Raw genomic sequence first — 14265 nt, forward strand, 5'->3', positions numbered from 1 at the left:
GCTGTAGAAAGTTTCCATTTCTAAGATTTTAGATAAACATTTTGGAAGGAGCATCTCATATAAGTACAAAAAGAAATACAAACTTGTGCTGAAGGACAAGAAAGACAAATAAATTTTTAGTTTATATAGGTAAAAGAAATAAGTGTAGAACAAGTAAATGATTTTCTAATTCCAAAAATGGTTCAAACTACTGGTGCCTTTGACTTATTTTATGACTCTGATAGGAGGACCAGTAAGTAACCATAATATGATTTTGACTTTGAGGAGCACAAGGGTGATAAAAAGAGTTGTGACGGTGGAGTGGATTGATTACTTGGTCACAACTTCAATTAAGATCTGTGTAAAGGTGAAGCGTCGAACATTAGCTCAGTGCAGGAGGCAAGTAATCCTTTATTTGGTGATTCCCTTTTTCGACTGCTCTATTAATCTATTCTAATATCTACTGGGTTTCCGTTGATGATATTCTTCATACCACCCAATTAGATTCTTGTAGGTAGAATCGATTTGGTCTATATGATTATGTTATGCCCCAAATAATCGGGTTCAATCAACTTACCCTTTCTGGCACCCCATCGTTGTACTTGTACAATGCCACAATAGATCCTTGAAAAAGCATTCCCCTAATACAAACCATTTTTTTAACTTCCAGGCCAATTCATCTTTCTTTTGCACATGTTAACGGAAACCAGACATCAATCATCAATTTGAATGTTACTTCATCGGGATTTGATCCTCTAGTTTGCATTTCCTAGTATTGATGCATGGCCTCACTTACTCTAGAAGATTTGCTGAGCTCATTTATGAAGGCATTGTATGAAAGCACGCAAGGGATGATTTCCTTCTCTAATCTCTATCAATAAAAACACAATGAGCCATCCCAATTTTCCCATTCTTGCAAAAGCAATTAATAATCCCATCGTCCCATCTACAAGCTAAATTTAACACGAGAATAGAAGCTGAAGAAAGGTTTGTTTTTTTTTAAGATTGTGAATGAAACATGGTGCATCGGAACATCTACTCTCAAAAGACTGATAAATTAATTCTGAATTCATACACGTATGAGTGTAAAACAAGTAAAGAATTTGTAATTCCAAAATAGTATCCTTCTCAACGTTTAGTTTTGCATTTGACAGCTCTTAAGACTCCACCAGGAGGATCAGTCACCTCAATTGCGCAATGTCCATACAGTCTATACGAGTAGCGCAGGAAACTTCCCAGATTCGATCGTGCCCGAAACACTCCCTTAACTTGAAATTCAATTTTATTTCTCTCTATTTCTCTCTTAAGCCGTTCGGTTTCATCCGAGGTCAGCTGAACCTGACTCGCTACCATATGAACATTGGCAAGCCTTATCTGACGCCTTTCTGCTCTGAAAGGTTCAATATATTGAGACGCAATCAGGGTGTTTCCATAGTAAAGATCAAGGACTACGTAACTGAAGTCCACCCTTACTTTCCTGTTAGGATTTATGAACTTAGCGAGCACAGTGAGATCAGCATTGAGCAAAACGTCCACGTCTAGATATGCTGCATTTAAGGTGACACTGGACACTTCGAAACTTGGGCTATGTGGGCGAAACACAAGATAGACTATTAAGACAATTAAGCCTCCTAGAATAATGACAAGCCAAAAGATTGCACAAAAGCCTGCAAGAAACCATGTGTGTAGTTTGGTTCGACGAGGTGCTAGACCGAAATAAGAGCGTTGGTGTGCTTGTTGCTCCTGTGGACTTTGTTGGCGCCTGTGCCGTTGATGCTTTGGTGGTTGTGTAGCCTGTGAACCAGTATGTCGGGGTGGAGAGTGTGGTGCAAGTTCCTGCGCCTGTGAATGGGTTGATTGTGTCTTTGGTGCACTACCATCAGTACCCTGTGGTACCAATGCCCCCCATTGACCCAGTGGTTCAGCCTTTGGTGGCGGGATTGTTGGTCGTTGAGTTGGTGGCCAGATCCATGGGGTGGTTGGATGAATTTGGTCTTGACTCTGTGGCGGTGTCATCCCTGATGGTTCGGCTTGTGGGTGTGGCTCTTGATGTTGTGGTGACTCATGCTGTGGTGTTGGTGTTGGTGCTGGCAACTGAGAATGTTGTTGCGAGTAAAAATAAGGGTTGGTTTCAGGGTGGTGACGCATGGTGATAAATTGCCAAATGAAATGTAATGTAAGGGACGATGATTATGAGGAGCGCAAAGGTGATAAAAAGAGGAGATGTGGCAGTGGAGTGGAAAAGAGGATTACTTCGTCACAACTTCAAGTAGGATTCATGTAAAGGCAAAGAATCAAACATTAGCTGAGTAAAGGAGGCAAGTAATCTTAAGTTGCTAATCCCCTTTTTCGACTGCTCTATTATTTATGCTAGTGGGGTTCCATTCATCCTCATTACCCTAGAGCCAAATTGTTATCCATTTACGTTACCATAATAAGTCATTTACTAATTACACGTTAAATTCTAAAATTATATATAGTCCCTAAATATGCAGAAGCATGTTAAATTAGAAACTTACAGCTACAGGGTCAAAGGCTCAAAGCCAATACGTGGAAAAAGGAAATGACATTTGCCAAACCTATTTTCCCGCTAAAATTTATAAATATTATTGATTAAATAAATAAACAGCAGCTTTGAAGAGTACTATTTTCTTCAATGAAGCTAACAATTTAAACTTACGATAATATTAACTAACAATCAATTTGATTGTTTCTAGTCAACCGGGGATTTAAAAGGACAAAATACGACTCCTAGTAGCAGCATCAGCACACAAATACAAGACCCATGATGTGAAACAAGCAAGCAATTTTGCAGAGTGGACTGACAACTGTTGTTAAAAATTTTCTTAAGGCAATGGGAAATTAAGTCCAGCTCAAAAGCAGTTTCCTGATTCCTCGCATCACCTTCGCTAAATAGTTTACTTGTATCCCCAACTCTCAGGGTTTGGTATCATCTTCCATATTAAAGCACTAAAACAGGGCAGCTAACCGAATTTCAAACAATTTGATGAGACCTTTGATCCATTCCTTTAATCATCAATTTGAATGTTACTTCATCGGAATTTGATCATCTAGTTTGCATTTTCTAGCATTGATGCATAGCCAGAGTTACTCTAGAAGATTTGCTGAGCTCGTTTATAAAGGCATTGTATGAAACCACTTAAGGGATGATTTCCTTTTCAATCATATTCATATTAATAAAAACTCAATGAGCCGTGTTAGAATATTCTATAATTAAGAGATTGATATGATCAAAATTGATAGAATATCCTATAATTAAGAGATTGATATGGTCAATATTCTTAATTATAGAATATTATTTCTTTCATAATTATAGGATATTTTCTGTAATATTCTGTAATTAATTCCTTTATTCTTTCCTTGTAAATGTTCTTGTATCTAGCCTATATATTGTAAAATTACAATGAATGAAATTATCAAAAAATTACTCCACAATTGTGTTTATTGAAATGGTATCAGAGCCCTCTTCAATCTCCTCTTCTTTAATCTAGGAATTGAAGCCCGGTCACAATTGTTGTTTCTGTTCATATCATTCTACTATGAAGTTTTTTTTTTTTTTTTTTTTTTTTTTTTTAATCTTTGCCGCTATGGGTGATTTAGAAGAAAGTAGTAATAATTCTCTAAAGAAGAATAAATCTACAACTGTATCGGCTGGATTCCATGGCAAGAAACTTATTCTCTAATCACTCCGAAATGACTTGCTGGTACCAATTATGTAGAGTGGTCTTTGAACGCTCAAAATAAGATCTGTGGGAGGAAACGTTGGTGTTTTATTTCTGGTAATAAGGCTGCACCAAAAGATGTTCGTTCGAAGGAATATGAAGCATGGGAAGATGAAAACTACTTGGTCAAATCTTGGCTCCTTGACACAATGACAAAGGACGTCACATCTCTCATCCTTCGTTAGCTACAGCGAAGGGAATATGGGAGGTTGCCAAACGGACATATTCGGTTGACCAGGATGCATCAAAAGTCTATCAACTACACTATGAGGTAATTTCTGTTCGCCAAAAGGAAGTTTTCGTTATTTCTTATTTTGGCAAACTACAAAAAATATGACAGAAACTTGATGATATTGATGACTATACTAAGGAGTGTACAAATGAGATTGTGAAATATACCACTAAGGTTAATTCCCAACGTGCGTATATGTTTTTGGCTGGTCTTGACCCTCAATTACATGGGGTTTAAGGTCACGTGCTTGCTACCAAACCACTTCCAGATTTACAAGTTGTATTATGCTATGGTTTCTGCGGAAGCTAATCACCAAGATGCTATGCTTGGAGGGAAAATTGGAGAAGGGGTTGTAATGGCCTCTCGAAAAATGCCTACTTCAAAGAAGGATCGGAAGTGTACTCACTGTAATGGTACTTGTCATACAGTGGATACATGCTTTTGAATCCATGGATATCCGGATTGGCATCCGAAGGGCAAGAAAGCATCTTAGATATCTTCTAGTGCTAATGAGGAAGACATTAATCCGAAGGGGAATCTAGCCACAATTCCTGGATTTACTACTAAGTTAGGTATGTCTTTTACTAGAAATAGTGATTGGATAATTGACTATGGTCCAATAGACCATATGACTTGTGATCGTTATATTCCAAAACTATCGTTACCAATGCTAATGGAGTATCATCTTCAGTTATTGGAGTTTGTACAGTCCCGTTATCCCCCACCTTAGCTATCAAAGATGTCTTATTTGTGCCATCATTAAATTGTAATATTCCCTCTGTTAATCAATTAACCAAATCTTATAATTGTATTACTATATTTTTTCCCACTCACTGTGTTTTTTAGGACATCCATACCAAGGAGAAAACTGGCAGTGGTAGACAAAATGGAGGATTGTACTATCTGGAGGAAGGGTTCCAACATTCCAACAAAGAAGGACAAACTCACTTGCTAAAGGAAGATTTGATGAATCAGAAAAATAAGGAAATTTGGTTACAACATAAGAGACTAGGACATCCCTCTTTTAGCTATCTTAGGAGATTATTTCACTCTTTGTTTAGTGGATGTTATTTTTCGGATTTTAGTTGTGAAACTTGTGTAATGACAAAAAGTCATCGTACTATTTTCCATTTAAGTGATAATAGAGCAAATCTACCTTTTTCATTAATTCATTCGGATGTTTGGGGACTGGCACCAATTTCTATTCTTAATGGGATAAGGTGGTTTGTAACTTTTGTTTATGATTGCACTCAAATGACTTGGGTTTATCAATTGAAGCATAAGAGTGATGCTTACTCAGTTTTTCGCTTGTTTCATCAAATGGTAACTACTCAGTTTGGTATTCCAATAAAAGTCCTTCGTTTTGATAAAGGGGGAGAATACTTCAAGCAATAATTGATAGAATTCATGCACTCAATAAGGATTATTGTCCAAACAACATGTCCTTATTCTCCTAAACAAAATGGTGTTGCAAAGTGGAAAAACAGATAGTTATTAAAAGTTACTCGATCTCTCTTAATTGGAGGTCATGCCCTCTCACTTGTGGGGTGACGCCTTAAATTCAGTGGTCTACTTAATAAACCGTACACCATCTAGTGTTCTCAATTTTAGAAGACCAATGGATGATTTCTCTGATCATTGCACTCTTCCACAGGTGGTACTTTTGGCTCCTCAAATTTTTGGATGTGTGGTCTATGTCCATTTGCATCCACATCAATGGACTAAGCTTGAGTCTTGTGCAGTGAAGTGTGTTTTTTTGTGGGATATGGGATTAGTCAAAAGGGCTACAAGTGTTATCATCCATCTTCTTAGAGATTTTATGTTTCTATGGATGTTATTTTTCATGAGAATGAACTTTTCTATAAGACACCGATGACTGATTTACCACTTCAGGGGGAGAATCAAGATGAAGTGATTAATCATGAAGAACTACATGCGCTCTTTCTCAAAGATTTAGATAAAAGAAATAGAACATCTAGAGATGCTATGGAAAATAATTCTTTATTTCGGATCTTTCCCAAACAACCAAAAGAACTGAAAGAAGAAAATCGAGTGATCGAGGAATTTACGGATGAAGACTCTGTCTCGGATTTGTTCCAGACAATTGGAAGTGATACCATCGATCGACCTAATGAAGGGGAAAGGTTCCCAGTTGTTGAACAAATGGCTCTAAGCTTCGAAGATGATTCCTCCGTGATAGTACAATGTCTCATAACAATCCAATACAACCATTGGGTCAATCTTCTCCTAAGACTCATTCAAAGGTACCCACTAATCCTAATTCTACGATTGTTGATGATGTTAATTTTGAATCTCAATTGTCTCAATATTGTCTTCTAGCTCGTTCTAACCATGGTATACCACCCATTAAAAATCCTATAAGTGATCACGTATCTTCGAAAAAATTGTCTAAGTCATCTGCGTCTTATGTGCTATAGTTATCGTCTATCTCTATTCCTAGTAAAACGCAAGAAGCTTTGACAGATGCTAGATGGACCCAAACCATGGCTGAAGAAATGGTAGCACTTGTAAAAAATGCTACTTAGGAACTTGTGCCTGTACTGAAGAGAAAGAAGACCGTGGAGTGTAGATGGGTATTTGTGGTCAAGCATAAGGCAGATGTGACCATTGAAAAGTATAAAGCTCAGTTGGTTGCAAAAGTGTATACGCAGTTTTATGGGATTGACTATCAAGATACTTTTGCACCAGTTGCCAAGCTTAACATAGTTAGAGTGCTCCTGTCGTTTGCAATTAACCGGGATTGGCCACTTCTTCAATTTGATGTAAAAAATGCTTTCTTGCATGGAGATCTTACAGAAGAAGTGTATATGGTTCTTCCTCTAGGTATGGAGAAGTACTCTAATGTAACAAAAGTGTGCAAACTCAAGAAGACATTGTATGGTTTAAAACAATCTCCAAGAGCTTGGTTCGACAGATTCACCAAGTCTATGAAGAACTTCGACTATAAACAAAGCAACTCAAATCACACTTTGTTTTTAAAGCACCAAAAGGGTATAATTATTGCTTTGATTATCTATGTTGATGATATGGTGGCGACAGGTGATGATCAAGATGAAATCGAAAACTTACAATGACACTTGGCCTCAGAATTTGAAATGAAACAGCTTGGTGACCTGAAGTACTTTCTTGGGATTGAGGTAGCCAGATCAAAAAATGGTATTTTTTTTTTTTTTTTATCTCAACTAAAATACATTCTTGATTTGTTAACTGAGTCAAGTATGCTTGGATGTAAGCCTGCGAGTACTCCTATTGAACAAAATCATAAGTTGTTTCATTGTTGGATACAACTTCTACTGATAAGGCAAGATACCATAGACTTGTGGGAAAATTGATTTATTATTCAGTATGTGTAGTGAGCCAATTTATGCATGATCCTCGTAAACCTCACATGGATGTCGTGGAACGTATATTGAGGTATTTGAACTCTACTCTAGGTAAAGCTTTTCACTAAGCACAATCATCTGAAGGTAAAAGGTTACATTGATGTAGATTGTGCTGGTTCAACTGATAAAAGAAGATCTATTTCAGGATACTTTACTTTTGTATGGGGAAACCTTGTTACTTGGAAGAGTAAAAAGCAACTGGTAGTAGCAAGGTCAAGTGTAGAAGCTGAGTACAAAGGCATGGCTTTAGGAGTGTGTGAGCTATTATGGTTGAGGAACTTGCTAAGAGATTTGGGGATTGACTCTCTAGATGCAATGAAGTTGTATTGTGATAACACTTCAGCTATAGAGATGACCCACAATCCAGTTCAACACGATCAAACAAAGCATGTAGAAATTGGTAGACACTTCATTAAGGAAAAACTAGAAGCTACTATATTTCTTTTTGTGAAGTCTAAAGATCAATTAGCCGACATTCTTACCAAAGTCGTAGCCAATAATGCGTTTGATGGCGTTTTAGACAAGTTAGGCATGTGTGATATTCATGCTCTAATTTGAGAGAGAGTGTTAGAATATTCCATAATTAAGAGATTAATATGGTTAATATTGTTAGAATATTTTATAATTAAGAGATTGATATGGTCAATATTCTTAATTATAAGATATTATTTCTTTCACAATTATATGATATTTTTTCCTTGTAAATATTATTCCTTCCTTGTAAATGTTTTTGTTCCTAGCTTATACTGTATATTGTAAAATTACAATCAATGAAATTATCAGAAAATTATTCCACAATTGTTTATTGACAAGCCATCCCAATTTTCCCATTCTTGCAAAAGCAATTAATAATCCCATCATCTCATCTACAAGCAAAATTTACACGAGAATAGAAGTTGAAGAAAGGTTTGTTTTTTTAAGATTGTGAATGAAACATGGTGCATCGGAACATCTACTCTCAAAAGACTGATAAATTAATTCTGAATTCATACTCGTACGAATGTAAAACAAGTAAAGAATGGGTAATTTCAAAAAAGTATCCTTCTCAACGTTTAGGTTTGCATTTGACAGCTTTTAAGACTCCACCAGGAGGATTAGTCACCACAATTGTGCAAAGTCTATACAGTCTATAAGAGTAGCGCAGGAAACTTCCCAAATTCGATCGTGCCCGGAACACTCCCTTAACTTGAAATGCAGTATGATTTCTCTCTATTTCTCTCTTAAGCCGTTCGGTTTCATCCGAGGGAAGCTGAACCTGACTCGCTACCATATGAACACTGGCAAGACTTGTCTGACGCCTTTCTGCTCTGAAATGTTCAACATATTGAGACGCAATCAGGGTGTTTCCATAGTAAAGATCAAGGACTACGTAATTGAAGTCCACCCTTACTTTCTTGTTAGGATTTATGAACTTAGCGAGCACAGTGAGATCGGCATTGAGCAAAACGTCCACGTCTAGATATGCTGCATTTAAGGTGACACTAGACAATTCAAAACTTGGGCTATGTGGGCGAAACACAAGATAGACTATTAGGACAATTAAGCCTCCTAGAATAATGATTAGCCAAAAGATTGCACAAAAGCCTGCAAGAAACCATGTGTGTAGTTTGGTTCGACGAGGTGCTAGACGGAAAATCGGGCGTTGGTATGCTTGTCGCACCAGTGGACTTTGTTGGCGCCCGTGCCGTTGATGCTTTGGTGGTTGTGCAGCCTGTGCACCAGTATATTGGGGTGGAAACCGTGGTGCAGGTTCCTGCGCCTGTAAACGGGTTGATTGTGTCTTTGGTGCACTACCATGTGGAACCAATGCCCCCCATTGACCCATTGGTTCCACCTTTGGTGGTGGGATTGTTGGTCGTTGAGTTGGTGGCCAGATCCATGGGGTGGTTGGATGAATTTGGTCTTGACTCTGTGGCGGTTTCATCCCTGATGGTTGGGTTTGTGGGTGTGGCTCTTGATGTTGTGGTGACTCATGCTGTGGTGTTGGTGTTGGTGTTGGCAACTGAGAATGTTGTTCCGAGTAAAAATAAGGGTTGGTTTCAGGGTGGTGACGCATGGTGATAAATTGCCAAATGAAATGTAATGTAAGGGACGATGATTATGAGGAGCACGAAGGTGATGAAAAGAGGAGTTGTGGCGGTGGAGTGGAAAAGACGATTACTTCGTCACAACTTCAAGTAGGATTCATGTAAAGGCAAAGAATCAAAGTTAGCTGAGTAAAGGAGGCAAGTAATCTTCAGTTGCTAATTCCCCTTTTTCGACTGCTTGCTAGTTGCTAGTGGATCCAAATAATCCTCATTACCCTATTAGATGCTTGTAATTAAGCTATAGCCAAATTGTTATCCATTTACGTTACCATAATAAGTCATTTACTAATTACACGTTAAATTCTAAAATTATATATAATCCCTAAATAAGCAGAAGCATGTTAAATTATACTATAGGTGGAAAAAGGAATGACATTTGCCAAACCTATTTTCCCGCTAAAATTTATAAATATTATTGATTAAATAAATAAACAGCAGCTTTGAAGAGTATTATTTTCTTCAATGAAGCTAGCAATTTAAACTCACAATAATATTAACTAACAATCAGTTTGATTGTTTCTAGTCAACCGGGGATTTAAAAGGACAAAAGACGAGTCCTAGTAGCAGCATCAGTACACAAACACAAAGACCCATGATGTGAAACAAGCAAGCAGGCAATTTTTGCAGAGTACACTGACAACTGTTGTTAAAATTCTCTTAAGGCAATTGGAAATTAAGTCCAGCTCAAAAGCAATTTCCTGATTCCTCGCATCACCTTCGCTAAATATTTTACTTGTATCCCCAAATCTCAGGGTTTGGTATCATCTTCCATATTAAAGTGCTAAAACAGGGCAGCTAACCAAATTTCAAACAATTTGATGAGACCTTTGATCCATTCATTCAATCTGCCCAGAATAGTTGAAAATGCTGCAGATGGTTGTGATCATTCAATCTGCTAGCCTATGATAGACATCTGTATTCAAAATCTGCCATCCTTGAATACTATATATGATTCCAAAACACAAGTACACATGCATTGGACATCGGAGGAAAAAGGAAATAGAAGGAGAGGCATACCTCTGTTTCTGGATTTCAAGGTTTCAAACATAAGCATCCCCTTCCACTTCTGTTTAAAAATTAGGTCGTGTGTCCTGGAGAAGCCCAGATAAGATGCAGATTCAAGCTGAAGCGGGAAAAGAAATGGAGGAGGGGTTCATATGAAAGAATATGTCAAATTCTATTAGCAATTAGAAAGGAAAAAATTAAAATAAGAAAGCAAATACTGAAAAGGTTTATAGAACCAGCGCAATCCCCCCCCCACCCCCCAAAAAAAAAAAACTATGAGACAGTTAAAAAGGCATATATTTGTACGCATGACATCCATTATATCTTCTTCTTTTTTTTTATCTACCAACACCTAGATACCAATAAAATACTAGCATTATAGTATAAGAGATCTAGAACCTCAAACCTGAATGCCCCGCTTTTCAGAATCTGCCACGGCAACATAAGATAATGCAGACCAAAAATATCAGTAGCTTTGCAGTAGAGGACAGAGAACATAACATTAACACCATAAACTTCAACCTGAAATACAGAAACCTATATTATAACATTACAATGAGGCATGAAGTATCTAGGCAGCTCAGTTGTTCAAATATTAGCACCGCAAACAGTCAACGCCAATATGAATTCTAAACCATCATCCCCCATTACATGTGCGAATTGAAACATTTGTACAGCATCAAGACACCAATTAAGTGACTTTTACTTAAAAACAGAGGGTCAGGGCTCAGCATATTTAAAAATAGTAGATAAATCACCAGCTATATAAGTGCATAAAACAGTAACAGAAACAACAAATTAATCCTGGCTGTCCTAAAGAAAGTATAAAGAGTACAAGCATCAAAAAATGCAATGCTGAAAACCACAAATATTACTGGTGGCATCAACGCTTCTTGAAATCTCAGTTTAAAAGAACAATATATTGGACTTCCTAGCACTGCAAAATATGCTACATCATTGCACCAATGTCAACAGTTATGCCCAATAGATCATTCAATAAACTTTCTAGCCAATCCATTATTATTTTGCACATGTTAATAGAAATGAGAGGATTTCATAATAGTGGAAATAGAACACCGCTATTAGCATTGGTATTGGATAACTGGAGGTGCTACAGCCTGTAGAAACGGGATAGCCCCATTACCAGTGGGGTAAATAAAGCAATTCAAAACTGCCTGTTGAGCAAAACATTCAAGAAGAAAATTTTAACCACCAAATAAAATCAACATCAAACACATGACAGAGTATAGTGGGTGAATTACCATTTCTCAATGTTGTGCAACATCTCCTGAATGGATAGCTTTGATTAGAGTATCTGAAACTGCATTATCAAGAGTAAAACCCTTCTCCATCATCTGATCCCACAAACTACAAGCTATTTCAAGCTTCTTCTCTCGAATGAGCCCACCAATAATCAATTTGAATGTTACTTCATCAGGATGTGATCCTCTGGTCTGCATTTCCTCGTAGAGATGCATGGCTTCACTTACTCTAGAAGATTTGCAGAGTCCATTAATGAGGGCATTGTATGAAACCACATCAGGGGTGATTCCCTGCTCTATCATGTCCAGAAAAACACCATGAGCCATCTCAATTTTCCCACTCTTGCATAGGTAATCAACAATTGTAGTGTAAAATATACGATCCGGCAACAAACCCATTCCCATCATCTGATCTAGAAGCTTCTTAGCTAAATCAGAACTACCTGCTCTAAGAAACGCTTTTATTAGAATAGTATAAGTAACTACATCTGGTGCAATCGCCTTCTGTTTCATTTCCTCAAACAGTTTATAAGCTCTTCTAGTACGACTTTCCTTGCAAAATGCTTTGATAATAGTATTGTATGATACAACATCACATAACCCTTTTGCCTCCATCTTACTCAACATTAACAAATAAGCTTTATCTGGTCTGCTAGCTTTACAAAGGCCCTTAAGAAGTTGATTGTAACTATATGCATCAGGTTCTATCCCACTCTTCTCCATCTTCTTCATCAGCTTCTCGGCCTCTCCCACCATGACCTCATCACAGTAATAATTCAACAACACATTATAAGTAACCAAATCTAGCTCACATCCATTTCTCGTCATAAACCTCTTTATTGCACTAGCCTTATCAATCCTACCAACCCTACAAAAGCCACTAATCAACGTGTTATAAATTAACAAGCCAAACTCAACGTTTCCCTTCATTGAACCTACTGTTAACTCATAAGCTAAATCAATTTTCCCACCGTCACACAACCCAATAACAAGCGCTGTACAAGCTTTTAAATCTGGTTTTATCCCTTTTTCAATCATCTGTTTCCAAGCTTGAACAGCTCTATCAAACTCCTTTGCTTTGCACAACCCATCAACGATAATTGTATATGTAACAACATCAGGCTCCCTTCCTTTATTAACTATTTTATCAAACTCTTCCAAAGCTAACTCAATCCGGTTCTCAGAAAACAAAAGACTCAAATAAATGTTAAAGGCCCAAATATCAGGCACAAGACCAAGCCTATCCATGTTATTTAAAAGAATGTGAATTAAACCAAAATTCTTGACTTTACATAAACCTGAAATAAACCTAGAATAAGTGAAGGGTGTTAAAGAGAAGCCTAGAGGGCCCATTTGTTGGTAATAATGTTGGGCAAGTTCAAAACGGGAATGGCGAACTAAAACACCGATGAAACGATTGTAATCAATGCTGAAAGCGCGACAATTTGATTGAGTCATTTCGTCGAACACGTGGACAGCTTGATCGATGAGGCCAGCTTTCACAAACTTTGAGATTTGGGCACGGTATATCAGGCGTTGGGCGCCCAGTTTGTGAAACATATCAGGGTGAAATGCATAATAATGAGTGGAAATGGTGGCACGGGAAGTCAATGCATTGACAGTTACAGCATCAGAGCCATTGATAGAGGACTGAAACTACAAATGAAGAAAGTGTATTTATATAGAAAATGAGAGAAAGGTAATGCCGAAATGGTGATACGGCTTTTTGGTTTCCGCGTGCGGTTTGCCTACAAGTTAAATAAAGAGAGCGAGACTGGCGAGTGAGAGCGAGGCAGGAAGGTGGCGTCCTGGAGATGTATTTGCACTTTGAAGGCCCAGAAATTCAAATTTGTCCGCTCTAAATGGGCTGTGACACCTAATGGGCTTTAAACAATGAATATTTCTTTCAGAAGAACATCCGATGTCAAATCGATCATTTACTTAAAGCTTAATAAATATAAAAAATGTCACTCGAACAGTCAACACGCAACCTTGTTTCATAATAAGTTAAAAGTTTGGAGGACGAACATTCCAAATCTTTTGTTGTGTTGTGACTTTCCACACGATCTAGTCTCTAGTAGGTCTTTAAAAACAAATTTAACCATGTAATAGATGTATTTATTGCGACACTTAATCGAATAGTTAGACTTAGACATGTGGATTATTCTCATAAGGTTAAAAATCCATGCACCGCATCAAAGGTCATTAATATTTCTCACTTCCAAAAACTATTACACAGTATTTCGCTCCCACAGATTGGCAAACTCGAGCTTGCTAATGGGCACTTGCATTGCATGGCCAAAAGAAATGTAGTGAATTAATATAATAATAGACGTTGGCATTTAATTCTTAGAAGATGAAGTGGTATTGGTCCAAAGTAGCATAGCATACTAACGACGGCTTCGTGGACTTTCTTCTAAAGACTTTAAACAATTTGTAACGGAGATTGATTAAGTTCCGCCCAATTTTATTGACTATAATATGCCTTGGACTTAAATACAGACTGAATAAATTTTACCGATAAAATCCTTTAGTTGCACCTAATTTCAGAAT

General features: G+C 37.4%; 2 protein-coding genes across 5 annotated transcripts; both read right to left on the reverse strand.

Moving 5' to 3' along the window:
• Positions 1 to 1005: 1005 nt before the first annotated feature.
• Positions 1006 to 2127, reverse strand: LOC116105380 (NDR1/HIN1-like protein 13). Its single transcript, XM_031391809.1, has one exon. It carries the CDS (start codon positions 2125 to 2127, stop codon positions 1108 to 1110), a length of 1020 nt encoding a protein of 339 aa, XP_031247669.1. The 3' UTR covers positions 1006 to 1107.
• Positions 2128 to 8381: 6254 nt separating this feature from the next.
• On the reverse strand, positions 8382 to 13448 carry LOC116105389 (pentatricopeptide repeat-containing protein At1g13040, mitochondrial-like). 4 transcript variants are annotated; one of them, XM_031391818.1, is made up of 5 exons: positions 11713 to 13448; positions 10857 to 10972; positions 10463 to 10568; positions 8749 to 8822; positions 8382 to 8665 (listed from the first exon to the last, which is right to left on the reverse strand). In XM_031391818.1, the coding sequence occupies exon 1, from the start codon at positions 13270 to 13272 to the stop codon at positions 11719 to 11721; it is 1554 nt and encodes a 517-aa protein (XP_031247678.1). In that variant the 5' UTR covers positions 13273 to 13448; the 3' UTR covers positions 8382 to 8665; positions 8749 to 8822; positions 10463 to 10568; positions 10857 to 10972; positions 11713 to 11718. The 4 variants fall into 4 exon arrangements, with proteins under 4 accessions (XP_031247678.1, XP_031247679.1, XP_031247675.1 ...); XM_031391819.1 differs by lacking the exons at positions 8382 to 8665; positions 8749 to 8822 and adding an exon at positions 9801 to 10345; XM_031391815.1 differs by lacking the exons at positions 8382 to 8665; positions 8749 to 8822 and adding an exon at positions 9801 to 10358.
• Between the last annotated feature and the right edge of the window lie 817 nt (positions 13449 to 14265).

This window comes from Pistacia vera, unplaced genomic scaffold, assembly GCF_008641045.1.
Source record: "Pistacia vera cultivar Batoury unplaced genomic scaffold, PisVer_v2 Contig498, whole genome shotgun sequence".
Lineage (NCBI taxonomy): Eukaryota > Viridiplantae > Streptophyta > Magnoliopsida > Sapindales > Anacardiaceae > Pistacia > Pistacia vera.

Coding starts and splice junctions, on each gene's coding strand:
- LOC116105389 (XM_031391818.1), bottom strand. CDS start 13,272: ATGTTTCACAAACTGGGCGCCCAACGCCTGATATACCGTGCCCAAATC.
- LOC116105380 (XM_031391809.1), bottom strand. CDS start 2,127: ATGCGTCACCACCCTGAAACCAACCCTTATTTTTACTCGCAACAACAT.